This window comes from Lithobates pipiens, unplaced genomic scaffold (genome assembly GCF_037356315.1).
Source record: "Lithobates pipiens isolate NorthernLeopardFrog02 unplaced genomic scaffold, aLitPip1_a1.2 Scaffold_22, whole genome shotgun sequence".
Taxonomy (NCBI): Eukaryota; Metazoa; Chordata; class Amphibia; order Anura; family Ranidae; genus Lithobates; species Lithobates pipiens.
The window spans coordinates 202,403,805-202,424,483 of NW_027507784.1; the positions used below are offsets into that span (position 1 = coordinate 202,403,805).

General features: G+C 37.5%; 1 protein-coding gene across 9 annotated transcripts in view; it reads left to right on the forward strand.

The window, feature by feature from the left end:
• RBFOX1 (RNA binding fox-1 homolog 1) overlaps positions 1-20,679 on the forward strand; it is a 1,314,070-nt gene that overhangs the window by 1,255,752 nt on the left and 37,639 nt on the right. For 3 of the 9 annotated variants that reach the window (XM_077448827.1, XM_077448822.1, XM_077448823.1), the window contains one exon: positions 5,732-5,784. The exons of the other annotated variants lie outside the window; for them this stretch is intronic. In XM_077448827.1, coding sequence (XP_077304953.1) covers positions 5,732-5,784 — 53 coding nt within the window. The remainder of the gene's footprint in view (positions 1-5,731; positions 5,785-20,679) is intronic. 9 annotated transcript variants of the gene reach the window in all.

The window sequence follows — 20,679 nt, forward strand, 5'->3', positions numbered from 1 at the left end:
AGTTTGGTTCTTCCAATGCTGTAACAATTCTTGAGGGGTCTATCCCTGAGTTTAAAGCAGTCTCAATGTTGGCAAGCTATGTCTTCAAGGCCCTCGACAAGGCCCTCAGAGCAATAGCTTGGTGAAGCGTCGGCCCATTCATGGAATAAATTATTTTAATAACTACATCAACATCAATGGGCGGCACAGTGGTGTAGTGGTTAGCACTCTCGCCTAGCAGTAAAGAGGGTCGCTGATTCGAATCCTAACCAGGACACTACCTGCTTGGAGTTTGCATGTTCTCCCTGTGCCTGCATGGGTTTCTTCCGGGTACTCTGGTTTCCTCCCACAATCCAAAGACATGCATGATTGTGGGCTCCTTGAGGGTAGGGACCGATGTGAGTGTACATGGATAGGGACAATTGTAGACACTCACTCAGGTTGAACTGGATGGACTGGTGTCTTTATTCTACCTTACTAACTATGTAACTATGTAACATGGTGATTCATAAGATCCCTGAAGGTAACTGAGTTCTCCAGTGGTAAGGGCACATGATTGTAATCAAAGGCAGAGGCCCAGCATTCTCTGGATCCAAGGATACCTCTCCTATGGTCTCTTCAGATGAGATACAAGATTTTTGTTGGCTATGTAGACCTATGGCAAGAGGATCTTGTAGGAATCCCCATGCATCCCCATGAATCTCCATGCCCTGGAGGCTCTCCTGTACTTCCGTGTGGATATAGTCTTTAAAGCTCCTTGCATCTTCCTCCTTGTCTGCTGCTAACTCTTCAAAGCAACTTTTGCAGATACGTTTTTCAGGCAAGGCTGAGAGTTTTCAGGCCCGGCATAGGCCCTGTGCAGGAAGTTGCACTAGTGTCTGGGCACCTAGTTTACATCAGTCAGGAGAGAGCGAGAGCCTCCGTGCAGATGAATGTGATCCATGGCACTGAGGTGACACAGAGCATTGAAGGGACTGGTGTTTTTATGAAAACAGCCAAGACAAACAACTGGAGCAAACAGTGAGCACTCTTTTCACCATCATCCCACGCGCCCCCCTCGCACATTTCTTTAACTCTTCATGCCTCTGATCTCTGTGGTATGCTCATCTAAAAACAAGATTCATGGCATGAGAGAGGGACCACAGAGAAAACACTCGCTTCCCACCCCCTGTTTTCTCCCCTTTTTTCCATGTGTCATTTCCCCTTTAAACAGCTTACAGCAAGCTAAGGCAGAAGGGTGCGAAGGGTAACTTGCTAAGTCCACAGGCAGGTCACCAGTCAAGACAACATAAAAAAAGGATCACATCAGCCTCTTCTGATAAGAAGGGAGCAAGAGAGAGAGAGACTTTTTCATCTGGAACCCGACATGCAGGGAGGCAGGAAGCTCAGCCGCCCTGGCCATCCAGCTCTCTGCCTTTAGTTTACGCAGTTTCCAGGTGATGGGAGAATAAGTCACCCTTCAAAGAGGATAAGGAAGAGAGAGAGAAGCATGGCACACTACTAAGGAGACACAGCATGGGAGAAAATAAAAAGGAATGCAACCACAGCGTCCCTGAGAAACACCACGGAGGCCAGTAAAATATGTGCTATTTAAGCAACAGATGCCTGCAATCCAGGCACAAGGGTACCTTGGCTTTAGGGGGATTTACCACCCACAGACAGGGTCTTCCTACCAAGAAGAGGCAGGGAACCTGGGGGAAGTGCCGTGGGAGGGATACTGCTCACTGACATCCATCCAATCTGGAAACCTCTGGCAGGTGACCTGGAGTGACTAAAAATGAAGAACATCAGAGATCAGGAGAGAAGCTCTTTTATTCTAGCTATTGGCAACAACAGCAACCCATACATCCAGCACTTTATGATGTACCATACAAGTTATATACTATATTTTTTATGGACTCATGTATGTACAATCACATAAATCTATCCTTCATCAATATACTATGTTTATCAGCATAATTAGTATTTTATATGAGCCTGAAACTTCTGAGCTTCAAACTCCGGGGCAACAGAAATCTTTCTATACAGAGATTCTAATGTAAGTTTGTTTTTAAAAAAATGAGGCAACATACAGTATTTATGGACACTTTTTTTTGCTAGTAGTAAAGTCACTTTGCCAGCATTAAAGTCATTTTAACAGTATTTTTAACATCCTGGGTTCCATTCTGCATAATCAAACTATTCACAGATACCTATATGACAAAGTGTGTTATAGAAGCAGCAAGTAAAGTGTTAGGCACATAACAAAGATACTGCATACGTTTTTTAACTTTTGGGCCTGCCTATTTTAAACAGACTGCAATAATATGTAACATTTCGTACATAAAATTAGGTAGATAAAAAAAAAACACAGTAGCTCAGATCTCTGTTTAATTTTCCTTGTTCAGTGGACAAGAGGCATTTAGCTTAGTCATGCACCATCATACTTTATAACACCAGCAGTAACTCCTGAGAGAAGAAACAATCCACCGAATGGATCGACTTATTTAAAGTATTTTTATGAGACTTTCACATTTGTACATGCTTGCTCATTGATTTTAGATTTTTGATTAGAATCATATACCTTAGTTGCACCAAATATGCTTCGCAATTGTTAGGCTATCAGGCCTCTCCTGAACGATTTTACTTGACAGATAGTAACTCATGTTTAAAACATCCGTTTTGCGTATGCATTTAGAAGCATTTAAAAAAAAAAGTTTTTTTTTTTTTTTAAATAACCAAAAATGAAAAATGCCTGTAAATGAAAAGCGGCTAAACACGAGTTACCACGTTTAGTCGTGTTTATCAGCGTTTAGCAGCATTTAGAAGTGATTGGCACTTGAAATGCTTCTAAACTCAGCTTCTGAACCCATTTTTTTGCATTCCAAAAAAAGCCTCTAAACTGAACTGCCTAGAAAGAACTGTAAATAACCCTGTCTACATTTACTGATAAGATAACATAAGGAGAGTTCAGGAGCAATTGAAAAAAATGCCCAATTGCTCCTAAATGTCTGTTTAGTAGCAGCAGTGTACATGAGGCCTTAGGATATGAGATCAATCTTAAACTGCTTTCTTTATGATTGAAATGAGCAGAGACTGTTTATTTAGCTTAGTAAATAATGTGCATAACGTGTGCACTTTGAATACCAAATCAAGTGTAAGGAAATTTCCTTGCAAATGATTTGGTGACTGAAGTGAACATAGCTGCGCCTCATTTATTCCAAAGTGAGCAGTCACATTACAAAGTGAGCATTCATTTTGCTAAGTGAGCAGTCTCTAATTCTTTACTAAATCAACTCATATGTTCAGATCATTACAAGGAGCAGTAAAGCACAACCATTGTATTAAAAGGTAGTACTGCTATGGCACTATATAAACCATACACAATATAAACCATAGGATGAAATATGGGCCTAAGTGATAAGGAAAAATGGGTAAAGTTCAGTCTAGTCATTTAGAAACTAAATGAAAAGAGGCACAAAAGCACAAGAATTGAGTCCACCTAAAGATGATTGATGTTCCTCTGAATCAGGTCTTGAGAACTCTAATGCACATGTTAAACACAAACAGAAGAAGACATCACCACCTAAGCGTAAACCATATATAAAATCTATATGAGAAAAGTAAAATTGCACTCACTGCATTATTCATTGGATTAGCCTATCACCAAATCTAAGTAAAAACCCTCAGTGGAGTGACCCTTTGAAGGCAGGGAGGCAGCTGATAAGAGCAGAGTTGCACCTGGAACATGCTGGGAATGGGAGAATGGTAGTTGTCAGGCTGGAATGCAAGCTCCTTCCAGTGTATCTGGGTGGTGACTTTGCCAAGACCTGGCCACTCAGGAATCTTCAGGGATGATGTCACTATGTTGATGTGGGGTGTGGATACGTGTTTTTGGGCTGGCCATGCCCCTTTATCAAGCCAAGAAGGAGCTTTTTCTTCCTGGCTTTATAAAGGGGTGCTCCAAGCCCCGAAACAGGTAGCCATGCCCCCATGTTAGTAGTGATGTCAATGCCAAAGATCACCAAGTGGAGCCTATCTTGACCAAGCCACTGTAATAATACCAGAAGCTGTCCAGCTACACTGAAGGGAGCTTGCATTCCAGCATGACGGCTACCATCTTACCCTCTCCAGCACCTTCCATGTGCAATTCTGCTCTTACCAGCCACCTCCCCGCGGATCTCTGCCTAAAAAAGGTCACTCCACAGAGGGTTTTTGACTTGGATTTGGTAATATGCTGATCCCATTAATAATGCAGTGAGTGCAATTTTAATTATCTAATATTGATTTTAATATATGGTTTACTCTTGGTGGTGGTGCCCTCTTTTTTTTGTTTTTAATAAGCACAACCATTGTGTAGCACTACTAAGCAGGAAGGGGAACCTGGGCATGTAATGATTAAATATGTACAAACATATGCAACTGCAAATTATATTTGGAAAAAATGTTCTAATACATTACCATATCTTGATCAAGTTATTTGTATCCAGCAGATCTATATTACATATTTCACTATAAAAACTGAATCAAGACTGCACATTTCTTTTAAGTCTGCATGCCTTTTTTATCTGCTTTTTATGTCTGTTTTCATGCATTGTGGTCTTTTTCTGACATGTTTTAGATTCATTTTATCTTAATTTTCTGTATGCATTGCCTAGAGGTTAGGGTATTTTGTGTGTAGCTCAGTGCATTAAAGTATTTCTGTTTACAGTGCAGTCTAATCCATCCCTGTAAAAAAAATGTTTTCTGAAAACCACCAAAAATTCAGCAAGCATTTTTTTTTTAAATAACATTGCTCAAATACATAAATACTAACTGTGGCATTAAAAATAATTGTTCACACATTTCCATGAGCTTTAGGATCAAAACTATATCTTAGGCTTAGAGTAAGCCCTAAAAGATGCATCCACCAGAGAAATCAAAGACACCTTGTGATGGCTTCTGTAAATTGGTGGATCTATAAACTCAAGAACAAAGATTTTGATTCCAGATTCTCCATAAAGATATTAGAATCCAGTAGGTAATTCAACTTGACTGCATTCAGGAATCCGAAATACCAATTTTGAGGCTACTGACACTTTATATACATTTCACTTTGCTAATTTAGGATGTCCCTGCTTGTAGAACAGGACCCAAAATGGGTTCCCATAATTAATGCTTATGGGTCCCAATTTATATGATATGCTATTATTATTATTATTATTATTATTATTTTTTTTTTTTTTGCAGTGCCATAGATATGGCAATTGATGACAGATTTGGGGCATCTTTGTGATTAATGCTTGTAATATTATGGCATGCAATGTATGCACATATAAAAATGTCAGTGTAAAACAGCATAGTTGAAATGTACATATTTAACATGATATTTAGCTGAAATATATAATTTCACATCTATATAATACATTCTAAGATTATAGAACATGTGGTTTACATTAGCCATATCATATAATACCTTCTATAAATCACAATAAGAAGCAGAGGCTTTGAGTTACCCATATAAAAATACATTTCTTAACTTGAACATTCTATGGCCTTGAAGCACTTTGTGATAGAATCGTCTGTCATTCATTTTAAGCTTAATACCCTGTAACCATTCTTACCAGCAACACTTACATATTCTTTAGAACTAAAATATGTCACCATGTGTTCCCTCCACATTATTTAAAATTAGATTTCTTCCCAATGTCCCATCTATACATATCAACTCAACTGGCAGCTACAACATTTTCTAGTCAGCAAGCAGAATTGTGAATTTTATCTTCTTTTACAGAAATCAATTCGTCTTCGTTGCAGCAGATGAAATTTCTTGTAACTCCTCTTCAGGTAACAACCATCGATACTTCTTAATGCATCCATCCAGGTCTCAATATCCTTTTGTACACAAACTCCAGTTAATCACTTTAGAATGCTCAGTTGGAATCAAATTATCAGTCTTGGTTTCATAGAATGAATGAGAAGCCTATGGGCTTTATTACAAATCTTAGACAATCTCACTGACTATGCTGCTTTATGGGCAGCTTCAGTTTCACTTGATGCATTGAGCTTAAATTGAAAAAAACAAAACAAAAAAATCTCCCTTTAATATAGGAATATGTGAAGAGGAGTAACTTATTGCCATATTCCTAACCCATGACAACCAAATATTTGAATAGATAAATGGCTATCATTTAGCAAGAAAAGTCCATGTTGTTTTCTCTTTTGTGTATTCTCAACTACATTTCCATCTATTTTCTTTCTTGTGGACAGACTTGTATATTATTTCACATAAGTGATATTGAGAATTGCATGTTTCTCCCATCACTTGTGCATGATTTGACTGTAAGTCTGTTGTTCTGATTATATATATATATTTATATTTACGCAGTGTAACAAAAGCTCTTTTTGAAAATGCATGACAATGATAACACAATTGAAAGCAAATGTGGGTTAACAAAGAACATATATGCAGTTTTGATGTATTATGGGAACTTCTGTCAGATTATTTTGCAACATAGTTACCTTTATTAAGGTTTAAAAATTAGAATATTTTTAAAGCTCGTTATACAGTACAGGTTCTATACAGTATATATTTGAAGAATATAAATACGCCTGCTAAAATGTGTCACTTAATCCAGTAATTAGAATAATCTGGAATGTATGCAAAGATATTGGGTTTGGTTGCTCATCTCTGTTTACAGTTAATTATTACAGTTTAATATGTGAACATAATTTGAACTCTTTGTTAAGTTTGTGAACTTATAGTATAATTGCACTTTTGTTGTAAATTATACACTGACACTTTTCTTACAGCCTGTGAAACAATGAAAATATGATGGGTTACATTTACTAAATAGTCATCCTATAGCAAAATGGCCTAGCTCTCAGTTTTTTTCCCTTTCACCACTTGGCATTGATGCTCTACATTGGGCTAAATGAGTAGCCAGTTTGTGTAGAGTAGCTTATTCAGAGTATCTTCAAATGTCCATGCAGAGCCAAGAGACCACAAGCTGTACTGCTAAAAACAGTTAAGATAGCATACATTTGTGCTTCAGCAGCAGAGTAAGTGCTAAGCAGTTTGTAGCATTTTAGTAGATTTCCTTTTGATCACCATGTTAGGGTCTTCATCTCATTAAGATGAGTACAAGTGTGTCTTATAATTTGTAATGTAAGATTCTCATGTAGAGATAATCATGGTTGCCTTTAGGCTTGATGGCTGCTGGAACAGCCATCCCTTTGCAGTACCTAATTATACATTATATACATAGAAAATTGATTTCAAACCTTTTTTACTTTTACAACCCTGATTTCTGTGGCTCCATGGAAATTCATGCACCAAACATAGTTGGAAAAGGTCCAGATAAAAACCAATTGAACTTATCTAAGAGATAATTAATTTTCCAACCTATTGCTTTTTCTCCGAAGCTGTATTCATGTCACATTAAACAAAAAATATTAACTATTAGGAAAAATACTTAGTTCTTTTGTTTTGGTAACCCCTATTTACCAGAAAATGTGTTTCTTTTCTCATACTCCTATAAGAGAGAAGATTTTTTTTATATGAAACCACTAACTTTCATAAGAACAATGTCTTCAAGGTCATCTAGCCAAACACTCCAGTTTGATCCACACTATGAGATACAAAATAATCTGCTTCTGAATTTTCCACTGATTAAAATTAACTGGAGCTTACTTAATTAACACCTGTAAATATTTTGTTTAAAGTGGATCTTTACTGGATCTGAGTACCACAAGCAAAAAAACACAATTTTATTAATTTTTATTGTTGAAAGCAAACTCCCCCATCCATCCATGTCTCTACACTTTCTTTTATTGAGGAATCGCTTTGAAAAACACCCCTAGCATTTCTGGCCATCTTGAGTAAGGGGAAATGATTCATGTAGCATTTACTTCCTGGAATCTATCTGCCTTTAGCTTAAGCATGCATGCAGGATAGTGTGCTTAGCTGACAAAAGGAAAAAAATAGGTACTTAGCACAGGTGTTTGAGTGCATGCAAGCTAAGAATACCCCTCCTCTCCTGCACTGCCCTCCTAAAGACATCTGGGATGTATGAGCATAATGTAACTGAAGAAATGTGAAAAAAAGCTTAGTAAATGAATACCCAACCAAATGCAAGGAGAATACAAAAACAAGATTTTTGCTTGCACATGGATGGATGATGGAAGTCTTCAGAGTTCCTTGTCATTTACTAAGCTTTGGAGAAACTGCACTTGCAAAGTGCATAGTCATTTTAACTTTAGTAAATCAATCCCTAGGATACCCAAAGATACCCATATCACTATAGCTTTTTTCTTTTCTTGCATTTTTTAGTCTTTTCTAAAGGATATCTAAACCCCAAGAAAAAAGGTTTATAAAGTATACTTAATGCAGCATACCAGTTTTTAGATTTGATGGCTGCATTAAATTTCATTTTCCAGGCTAAGAAGATTTTCAGAGACTACAGAAAATACCTGTAGATCTTGCAATAAATACAGAGTCCTTGTCATTTCCTGCAAGGTGAAGTGAAAGATAAACTTACCCGTAGTTCATACAATTCTATATCATAATTGGACCAAAACTGAAAGATACACTTTAACCACTTCAGCCCCAGAAGAATTTACCCCCTTCCTGTAGTTAGTAAGGTTGAATAAAGACACCAGTCCATCCAGTTCAACCAGTTCAACCTGAGTGAGTGTCTACAATTCTCCCTATCCTTGTACATTGCACACTCACATTGTCCCTACCCTGATGGAGCCCACGATCCAGGGTCCCCATTCATATACTAGGGCCAGTTTTGGACAGAAGCCAATTAACCTAGCTGCATGTTTTTGGAGTACCTGACCAGGCCATTTTTTGAAAAAATGATAGCATCTACAAAATAGGGGATAGATTTATGGCAATGTTATTATTATCTTTTTTTACTAGTAATGGCGGTGATTAGTGATTTTTATTGGGACTGCGATATTGTGGCAGACAAATCGTATTTCTTCTGTATTGCCCTTTTGGACCAATGCTATTTTTATATTTTGGTTACAGGTCTGTTGATTAAGCAATAATTGTATCATTAGTTACAATACCAAAATACATATTTTGAGGGTGACTTCATTTGGCAATTTTGTCTTGCAGACATTATCTTATTGTTTTTGTAAAGTTCGACCAGTTAAAGTTTTAAAACAACAATGTTACTGAACATACAAAATGCAAATTTATAATTTCTAATAACAAATGGTACAAAGGTATATACAAACAAAATAAAGACTGTTTAATTGTGTCTATTTTTATAATTCAAAGAAACAGTAAGGGAAACATTTCAGCTAAACATGAAGACGTTGATTAGAACTGACTGGAATAAGCTGATGAATGAATGAATGAAATACTTGTATAGCACACAATGCGAACTGAATCGCCTCTAGGGGTTAAATTGAAACATTTATTATAAAAAGGTGTTTTTTAAATTGTAAGTTTACTTTAACTAATGTACTGTGTAGACAAAAAGTAAAATGACAGTATTGTTGCAACTTACTGTATTTATCAATGATTCCTGCAAACACTTTTTGCAGACATTATTTACACAACAGTTACTTCAGTGGCTTCCTAGAAAAAGAAGTTGATTTGATAAGGGCAAATATGCTTTTAACTTTTGTAAGGAAATTTTAACTTTGAAACATGTTCCTTTAGCTTTGTGAATGGGGTGAGAATGAATGCAGAATAAATGAATGTAGTGAGAACTCACTGTGCAAGGTAAAACAAACAACGTTTTGTTCTCTTGGAACATTTTCTTGCCTCACTGTTTTCTCCCTGTCACAGGGTTTGACCTGGATTTGTATATTCTATCTTTTCGTTATTGACTGTGCCTTTACACGTACCTCTGTATTTTCATATTTTTTCAGAATAAAAATTATTTAAAAAAAAAAACAAAAAAAACAAACAAACAACAGTATTTTTACTTGCACATGAATAGATGATGGAAATCAGTAAAATTCACCTCATTTACTAAGCTAAGGGAAAATGTTCTTGCAAACTGAACAGCAGAACTATGTGGATAATGTTGGTAGAAGCAAGGGAGGACAACCAGGGTCTATATAGATATATCTATTTATCTATAGATATATCTCTATCTATCTATCTATCTATCTATCTATCTATCTATCTATCTATCTATCTATCTATCTATCAATAACATATATATATCTTTACTCAGTGATGATGGCTCCAGAAATACAAGGTTGCATAATAATGAAACCTCTTCCTCCAGCATAGCAACGTTGCCGCCCAGGAGAAATAAAGTGTTCATTTACGTTTGGCTGTGGCATGCCCCACCTACCAGAGGACTGATAGGCTACCTCCTTTCTTTTTTCCTAATTCCCAACCCCACTTACCTTTTCGCTATTCCCAATCTCCCTGGCCTGGTACGTCTGAAGACATTGACACAAGAGATTGCCCATAGCTCTTACCAGCACAACTGACAAAGAAACATAGCAGCCGCTTGACCATAACAAAAAAATTGAGAAAGAATTAACTTTTTTAATATATTCATCACAGAGGAAAGAGTGTGTGTGTGTTAGCATGTCAACGTTTTTACTTTTGTGTATGCAATGTTACATCTGCATGAATGATATCAGTATGCATATTATCCTGTTTTTCTTGTACACTTAAAATCCCAAACATCGGACAGCTATACCACAAAACATGGGAGGAAATACATTTTTATTTTTTATTTTTAGCATACCACCACTTAACTGCTGAACATTTGGACTGCCTACACTCTATAGCAAACCTCATTTGATACTAAATGCTCCACATGTATGCTGTAACCTGTGTGAATGTGTACATTTCACTGATGCAGAGGAATTACTTAAAATGTGAGGATGTTAGTTGGTTGTCATATATGATTAATGTACCAGTGTACATTCCTAGCTTAGTTAACATACACTTGGATACTGGAACACTATATAGCAGAGCACACTTGATATTAGATTCATGGCATGTACACTGTAACCTGTGTGCAGGTGTCTGCATATTGCGGATGCCATGAAAATGCTAGTTAGCAAGTTAGCATGAGGATATCTCTTGAATATCACAAGGAGCCAACAAAAGTTCACAACTCTCCACATAGTATGAATAAGTCCAGACATAGTCTTAATCATGGTTGTGCCAATTAGTTTAATATTCTACATTTAGTTCCAAATGTACACAAAGTGGAGACTGCAATGTTCTGCAATATTTTATAAGGATACTTAAACCAAATAATTTCTGAGTAGCTCAGAGAAAAAATTAGACTGGCAGGCAGACAAATGTAGGATGAGAAAGTGTGCAGGGAAGCCTGATAATGTCCCCAGGGAGAAATGATCAAAATCAGGTCTAATAATGTTTGTGTAAATTAGTTCAGAATTCTATATTCATAATAAAGAAAAAATTTACATGGAAATTAACATATAAAAAGTCACAAGCTTATATTACCTTCAAATATATTCTATTCAGTTGGCTGAGTATTTTTGCTTTGCTTTTTTGATATCTTGAAAATTTGTAAATCCTTAGAAAAGTTTTTACCTTGTGGTGTCTTAATAAGTTCAGAGTACTTTGTTCTTGCTAAAGTTCAGCATTTATTATTGAAGATCATAAATGTTACATTGGTGTAGAAAAATTGTTTTGGAAGTGCTCTTTCACAGTTAAGAAAACATTGCAACTACAAGATTACTGTGCCATCATCTGAGTTGTGTGTCAACTTGAATAAGCATTTTTTTAACTGAAGAGTTTAACAAGAAAAAACTTTAAAGTGGGGTTTCACCCAAAAATGGAACTTCTGCTTTAAGTGCAGGTGACCCCCTGACATGCCACATTTGTCATGTCATTTTTTTTAGTGAAGGTGCGGGTACCCTGTTTTTATGGGCACCCACCTCCCACTTCCTTCCTTGGCTCCGCAGCGGCAGAAGGAAGTTCAACTCTCCCTCTTCCCTTCATGCAATGTTCTGAAACACATCACAGGTCCCAGAAGATTGCCTGGCCATTCACAGTGCGCACTGTGGCTCGCGCATGTGCAGTGTGTGCACTGCTGCTAAGCCGCAGCCGAGCACCTACAGTTAAAATGCTAGCGCTTCAGAGAGGAGGGGGAGAGAAGCGAACCTTCCTGCACCCTCATCGCTGGACCGAGAGACAGGTGAATGTCTGATTATTAAAAGTCAGCAGCTACATTTTATGTAGCTGCTGAATTTTAAATGGTTGGAACGCCGCTTTAAGGTCATATGTCTTAAGGTCTTACATTTTTTAACATACAACTTTGTATTGCCAATATGCTGAAAATTCTGATATATTATTTCTTATTAAGATTGAATTTGTTGCATCAGCTTTCATTACCTTCAAAATAAAATGGATAAATGCCATACATGCAGGATAGCATTTTAAATAACATCTTACTCAAGGTAGTTAAAAAAAAAGCCTTAAGCAGGGTATGCACGCTTAATTCTGTTTTCATGAAGTAAAAGAAACTTACGTATCCCTACATCAACACAAACAATATAGATGCAGGGATTCCCCCAGTCAGAATACACAGATCAGCGCTGCAGCCATTGACTGTATGTGTGGTTAAATGCTGGTTTTCCAACAGGACCATTTGTCAGAAAACAGTTTTTATACCAACTTTTGTTGAACAGACATTGATACACATGTACTGAAATTCAACCTATTCCTGCTAAACCAGTTACATTTTGGTACATGTATCAGCTTAAGTCACCAGCTTAATTCTAACGATCACATTACTTAAAAATGTTCCCTCCAAAACTAGTAGAAATTTTTAATACTGCAGCCACTACATGTTCCTTTCCAAGTGAAATGCTCCAAACTGTGATAGTTACACTACCAAAACTGGGTAAAGACCCAACATTACCCCAAAACTTTAGACCCATTTCCCTACTGAATTCCGATCTAAAGATCTATGCCAAAATCTTAGCCAGTAGATTAATGGAAATTACCCCATTCCTTATAGGCCTTGATCAAGTTGGCTTTGTAAAAGGCAGACAGGCACCAGATGGGACTAGAAGAATGCTGAACCTTCTGCAATATGCAGAAGTCACCCAAGAATCTAGCATATTCCTGGCCCTAGATGTAGAAAAGGCCTTTGACAGTGTCCATTGGGGATAGCTGTCTAGGACCCTGCACAAATTTGAAATATCTGGCCTGATCCAAATCATGTCACTATACCCCAATCTCACAGCCCATGTCTAGACTTCTGTCTTACTGATCATTTTACATTGTAAAAATGGGACTCGTCTAGGATGCCCCCTCTCTCCAATTATATTTTCACTAGTCATTGAACCATTAGAAGAATACATCAGATCCAATGCAGTAATACAAAGTATTAATATAGGCTTCAACAGCCATAAAATAGGACTCTTCACTGATGATATTATTCTAACTATATCCAAACCAGAATCTTCTATACCAGAAGTAAAATTCCTATTAAACAAATTTGGACAAGTCTCCTTTTACAAAGTCAACACAACTAAATGTTTTGCCTTGGCAATGAATGTGCATAGGGAAGAAAAATCCCAGATCAAAAAAAATGTTCCCCTGTAATTGGGACTCTCCCTTAATTAAGTTCCTTGGTTTACAGCTAACCTCCTCTTCCACCAAAATATATCCAAGCAAATATTTTCCATTATTAGCCAAATTAGAAGAGGAATTAACCAGTTACCCACTGGGCATTTAAACCGCCTTCCTAACCAGACCAATTTTTAGCTTTCTGTACTCTCACATTTTGAATGATAATTACTCAGTCATGCAACACTGTACCTATATGAAATTGTTGTCCTTTTTTCACACAAATAGAGTTTTCTTTTGGTGGTATTTAGTCACCGCTGTTTTTTTTTATATTGTTTGCGCTATAAAAGAAAAAAGACAGAACATTCTGTAAAAAAAATGCATTTTTCTTCATTCAGTTTTTTGTAAATTCTGCAAATTAGTAATTTTTCTTCATAAATTTTGACCAAAATTTATACTGCTATATATCTTTGGTAAAAAATAAGCCAACTCAGTGTATATTATTTGTTCTTTGTGAAAGTTATAGCATCCCCAAGCTATGGTGCCAATCTCTACAAATTGATCACACCTAATGTACTGATGGCCTATCTCATTTCTTGAGACCCTAGCAAACCAGGAAAGTACAAATACTCTCCAAATGACCCCTTTTGGAAAGTAGACATTCCAATGTATTTAGTAAGAGGCATTGTGAGTTTTTTGAAGTTGTCATCTTTTCCCACAATTCTTTGCAAAATCAAGATTTTTTTTTCACAAAATTGTTATATTAGCAGGTTATTTCTCACACACAGCATATGCATAGCACAAATTACACCCCAAAAAACAAACATTCTACTACTCCTCCTGAGTATGGCGATACCACATGTGTGAGACTTTTACACAGGGGCCCAACATGCAGGGAGCACCATCAGGCGTTCTAGGATGATAAATTACACTTATTATTTCTTGACTACCTCTTGCACTTTTAAAGGCCCTGGAGCACCAGGACAATAGAAAAGCCCCAAAAATTACCCCATTTTGGAAAGAAAACACACCGATGTATAATCTATGAGGCGTCTTTTGAACAAGTCAACACAACACAAAGTCCATTTATACAATATTTATACAATATTTCTAACACATAGCATGTACATACCAAAAATTACACCCCAAAATAGAGTATGACTGAGTATGGCTGGGTACAGCTTATAACGGCTGGGTATGGCTGAGTATGGCTGCGTATTGCTGGGTATTGCTGGGCATGGCTGGGTATGGCTGGGTATTGCTGGTTATTGCTGAGTATGGCTGAGTATGGCTAAGTATCGCTGGCTATTGCTGGGTAATACTGATTATGGCTGAGTATGACTGGGTATGACCCAATTATCCAAGCCACTTCGGCAGCATGGTCCTCCTTGATTAGACAACACTTTGCTGACACACCAATATGCAGACTAAAAATCCCACTAGCGACCTATGAATACTTAATCCCAGGATTATCAATCCAAACTTGGAGGAAACAAGGCACACTTCTCCACATCTGATCTAAGTGAACAGGACATGATGAACAGCTATAAAATATTCCAAAATAAAGCACTACTCAGCAACTAACCAATTTACCCCAATAGAACTACCTCAAATTCTTTGGAACTACTTGATAAATAAATACTCAGCTATTGCGAATGCACAGTAGGGAATCGCAAGCCTTCACTGCTAGTTTCTGTTCCAGGCAATGGCGGAAGCACCCGAAGGCCGATGGAAACATCAGTTGAGGTGCCGACATTGCTGCATTCCAGGACAGGCAAGGGTCCTAATATTAAAAGTCAGCAACTACAGTATGTGTAGCTGTTGACTTAATTTTTTTTGCTGGGGGGCAGAACTCTACTTTCAAGAAGATCTGTTTTAAAGTGGAACAGCAAACAAACAGCTAAATACACCACTGAAGTACATATGTATATAAATACATACATGTTTATATGTTTACAGCTCAGTTGATTTATCAGACACTCTGTGTGTCAGATGTCTGTGCAGTCTGGAAAAAGGTGCATTAATCACAAGATTGGCTGGACAGCTTTTTGCTTTAGTCATGTTACTCTCATGCTACTTCATGTAACATCCATCTACAACCCTGAGATAGCATGCAATTAACCCTTGTTCTAAAAATGTTAGCTTTTAGAGTGCCCAGGGGCAGCTAATGCGTTTTCTATTTTAATATGCAAATAGAAAACAACTTGCAAGGTAAGCACTTGTGGCCCCATGCAGACACCACACTATTGGTTAGTGGTGCCACTCATTACCATGATGGATTGATATTAGGGAGTATGAGGCAGAATTGCACAGAAGCTGCTTGCTTGTTGCATATCAGAAGGTTTTAGGGTCCCATTGTACTTTTTAGAAGCTCAGAGCAGAGGTGCACCTGGAGAACAGATTTTTTTTTTTATGCTCACAGGTTCGCTGTTAATGTATATTTAGGGGTTTTTTTTTTGCATATATTGTTTACAATGGCACGTAGTCCTTGATAATTATGTATGTAATTTGATGTAAACTAGTAGAAAAGCTTGACTTAATTAGACCACTTCTTGTTCTGAAAGCAGTTCCATTTATTTACTTATCTGTATCCCATATATTTTAGAGTTCTGAGATATCAGAATAAGTCAGCACAACTAAAGATTAGTAAAGAAAACTAAAGACATATAAGATATTTAGTAATTTGCTCTCATCTGCACATGTTTTTCTACTACCAATTGAATATTTTTTCAGATGTCTGATGTTTTGCAAGAAAGATCACAGAAGTTATACCTGTTTGTACACAGTACACAGTTGTTTATTATTTCTATAAATGTTGCTACGGTTAATAGTATTTCAGTGTATTTTTAAAGGAAAATCTTTATATATGAGCTATCATGGCTGGGTTTTTTAAGGGTAAAATATTACTTAAAGTGATTGTAAACCACATTCATGAAATCTTATCTGGGCAGGGGGTACATACTGTATATCTGCAGTGTTTACATATCTCTCTCCAAAGCGTTGAGTGCTGTGTCTTTTTGCTTCTCTGTTCCTCTGACACACGAGATAAAAGCAGCAGGACTACTACCTAAAACATCTGGACAAAAACTCTTGCTGCTCAAGACACCTCTCCCCCTTTGAAACTCTCTGTACCAAACCCCCACCTCAAACCCACCTTATCTCTTACATACACAGCCTTCTCTTTGCAGACCACAGAGCAAATGACACCCCAGCCTGTAGAAAATGGGAGGCAGATCTCTCAATCCCTCTCACAGAGGAAAATTGGGAACAAATTCACATATATATATATATATATATATATATATATATATATATATATATATATATATATATACACAAAGAATCTAACAATGTGTCCACCCAAGAAAACAGATTTAATATCCAATCCAGATGGTACCACACCCCGGTTGTCGTTCACAAATTCAAACCTGAACGTCTCAGAGATTTGTTGGAGATGCCACCAGGAAAGAGGAACCCTACTTCACATCTGGTGGTCCTGCCCACTGTTACAATGCTATTGGACAGAAGTCCACCGCACAATGAAAAGAGTCACCTCATACACTCTAGATTTTACCCCGGCCCAATTCCTCCTACATCACTCGACTCTCCCACACACTACTTATCATAAATCATTGACAATGCATATGATTAATGCAGCCAAACAATGCATCCCTATACATTGGCACTCAACTCAGATCCCTACTCTCAAAGAATGGTTCACCAGAATACAAAAAGTTGCTGAAATGGAGAAACGTATCCACATCTCACGGGACACCCCAACAAAATTTAGTCGGAAGTGGGCCTGCTGGATCCACTACCAATCATCACAGGAATACTCTACAGTAATGACTGCTCAAACTTAAGGGACTCCTCAGATCTCCAGCCAAGCAGCGCGTTCCCTACTGAATCCAACCGAGGGAAGCCAGAGACACCCCCTCCCCCTGGCCCACCCCCACTCAATCCAAACCCCACACTCCTCCACCCCCTCTCCCCCCCTACCACTCCCCATTCAAACACTCCAACCCAACACCTAACTAATTATGCAACATTTCCACATCACATGACCACAAAACGCCCACCCACCTGGACGATCATCCACTGGGAAAGAGATAAATAACCTCCCCATAACCAGACCAGCTTTATCCCTACCTAGCCTCAGGCAGAACCCACACGCTCTCTTCAGCTCACTTTCCATCCATACTATGACCTTCATGAACCTACTCCCTAGCAAGCCTGCAGAACAACAAACATTTCGCTTTGAGCTCACTTGTCATAGTTGGACCCTCTTAGGTTCAAGGGTTGGGTCATTTCCCTCTGTTACACATAGTGATAATCCCTCTGTTGTTTAATAGTTTACTGGTGTGCTAAACAATCTGTTGTATAAACATGACAAATGATTATTGTAAACTTGCTGTTATTTACCATAAAATGATTTGAAACAAAAAAAAAAGCAGCAGGACATTTGTGTTGGGGAGGGAACTTGGAGATAGATAAACAGAGAGCTTGTCTATTCAGATGTAAGCTATGCAAGATGTTTAATTCCTCTGCCTATGTGGAGGGGCGCGGGTGTGCCTTTCCTCCAATCGGCTTTCACACAGTGTATGCACAAACTCCACTTCCACTGCTGAATGAGGAAAAAAGATTTGTAACATGATGTGCACTTTCTAAAGAATGTAGTAAGGGAAAGACAGCAGATACACATGTAAAACTCATGTAGGGAAATGGGTTTTATCTCTGTGTATCATCTGAGGCTATTGACTTCACTGGTTATACAAGAGGGTTTACATCAACTTTAATATGTTTCTTACAGGAAACTAGAAGTAGCCTCAAAAGCTAGGTCCTATAACCTTTATACTTGTTCTACATCAGTAGGTTCATTAAGCATTTACACAAATATAACAGTTCCTGAGATTGTGTCTTCTTAAAGTGAACCTGTCACGTCTACCAACATGTATAAGTAAGCACTGTTGCTGTGAGTACCAGTAATTGATCCTGAGGCCCTTTAATTCATGTCTATAGCTATGAGAAGTAGGACTTAATCTAGATTTAGTAATATGTCAAGGCCCCATATATAGTCTGGGCCCAAGATCCAAAGTACAGTTACTTATTTATTACTCTTACTTATTAGTTTGTCAGCTGTCAACACTGGGGCAAATTTGAGTGTTTCAGCATGAGAGTGCAAGACAGTGAAATGCAGACCTTCTTACACAGTTTTTTGGCATAGATCAGACACTCCTTAAACACTATTCCTTAGAAAGTCCCAAACCTACCTTTGATGACACAGGAGATGCCCACTGATATTTTTGAAAACATTGGCAACAATTTGTCATTTAAAATAGAACATGTTGCTATTTAAGTCAAAGCTGAACTATCTATGTAATTCAACTGTTCAAAAATTACATAAATAGAAGCTGCCTTATCAGTCAAAGGGTTTGTATTTCTTTCCATCCAGTCCTGAGATTCATACAGTTCTTCCAGACAGTTCGGCCAGCATAGTGACTTGTATTTCCTCTGCTGCCATTAAAGAGTAACCTTGCTTTTGTTGAGAAAAAAAGAATCCTCTCTGGATAATCAATGTACATTGAAGGAATTTTGGACAAACTTTGTTGCAGATTCCTACCTATTTCTGCTTGGAAGGAATAGCTCTTTGTTAGATCATGTCTTGTGCAGTATTTATTCTAAATGGGGGTGACATTGTTTTTAAGAGCTCGTGCATATGCAGTGCTCTAATGCAGGGCATTCCTTTAGAAGTGATTAACCCTTTAATAGTATTTCAACAGAAATTACATTTTTGTTGTAGGGGATGCCCAAAAACGTACTTATAACTTAGTCGAGAATTCTGGGAAAATCAGTAAGCCAATCACACAAGAAGCTAATGACATCTCTGGTTGCATTCTGTGCACCAATTGTGTACAGAACGCCTCCAGGTTGCTATATTTAATTTTTAATAACAATACATTTCTAAATATCTTGTGTCACAATTATGTATGCTTTTTTTTTTTTGCAATATTTTTAGGTCACTTTCTTTCCCCTAGCCCACAGTAACAGATTGATAAGGTAATTTCTCAGCACAAGTGAATGCTGCAAACCCGTTTGGCTCCAAGTGCTGCTGTACAGGAGATTACCAAAGGCTAATTCAGGTATTATAAGGTCAAATATATGCATACACCTGTGCGAAGCACAGTTTTAACCCATATGGGATGCACAGGTGTTCTGTGCATCCTTGTGCAGGCAATCCTATTAAGAAAATAAAGAGTCAGCAATTCAATGCTCACTAATAATAGGTTGCACTGGTTGATATCATCCCTGAATAAATATAGTAAGCCTAAATCCAAAAACAAAAAGATGGGACTTTGAATATGGCTTTCCAGTGTCCTATTAACAAAATAACACTCAATTATACAAAATATAATTTTTTATTCATGCAAAATCTAAAATCCACCATTAAAAAAAAAAAAAAAAATGTCAGCTTTAGTCTACATGTTTTTTTGAATTTCTTTACTTCCTCAGTGCATTTGGTGAGTTATATCCAATTTCAAAACATGAGAAGACACTATTTAATCTGGCAATGATAGTAAAACTAAAATCAAATATATGACAAATATGACTAAGTTCAAAAAATGGGGTTCTCCCTCGCTTTTTAAACTATAATCCAAAAATATCAAACTGTCCCAGGTCTAGATATCATATGATGGCAACCCCAAGATTGGATTTTAACTATGCAGCTATAGTAAGGGGTTTCACAATATGTTCCTATTAGAAAATAATACCCATGGTGTGCCATGTGCTACATATAGTCCAAATAGCAATCCTATTTACATCTGTTGGGACACAGCACCTGCATTGACACAACCACTGGTCCCAATTTGACAGCCATGCAGGTGCATGTCATCAAATGCCCACTGTCTAAGATTGTGGACACTCACCCGCACCTGCAGGCTGTCAAATTGGGACCAGTGGCTGTGTCTGTGCAGATGCTAAATCCCAGTAAAAATGAATGGGACTGCCTGTCTGCGGATGCACAGAACACTTTTGCATCCTGTGAAAGTGAAATGACCCTTTGAATGGGTTTTCGTACCTTTAATTGCTACCTTGATTGTAGCTTTAAGCACTGCTACTCATAAATAAGCATGAACAAAACCTGGAAAGTCCTAAAAAAGCAATGTAATACAAATTTAAAAACAGTTATTACCAGATACAAAAAG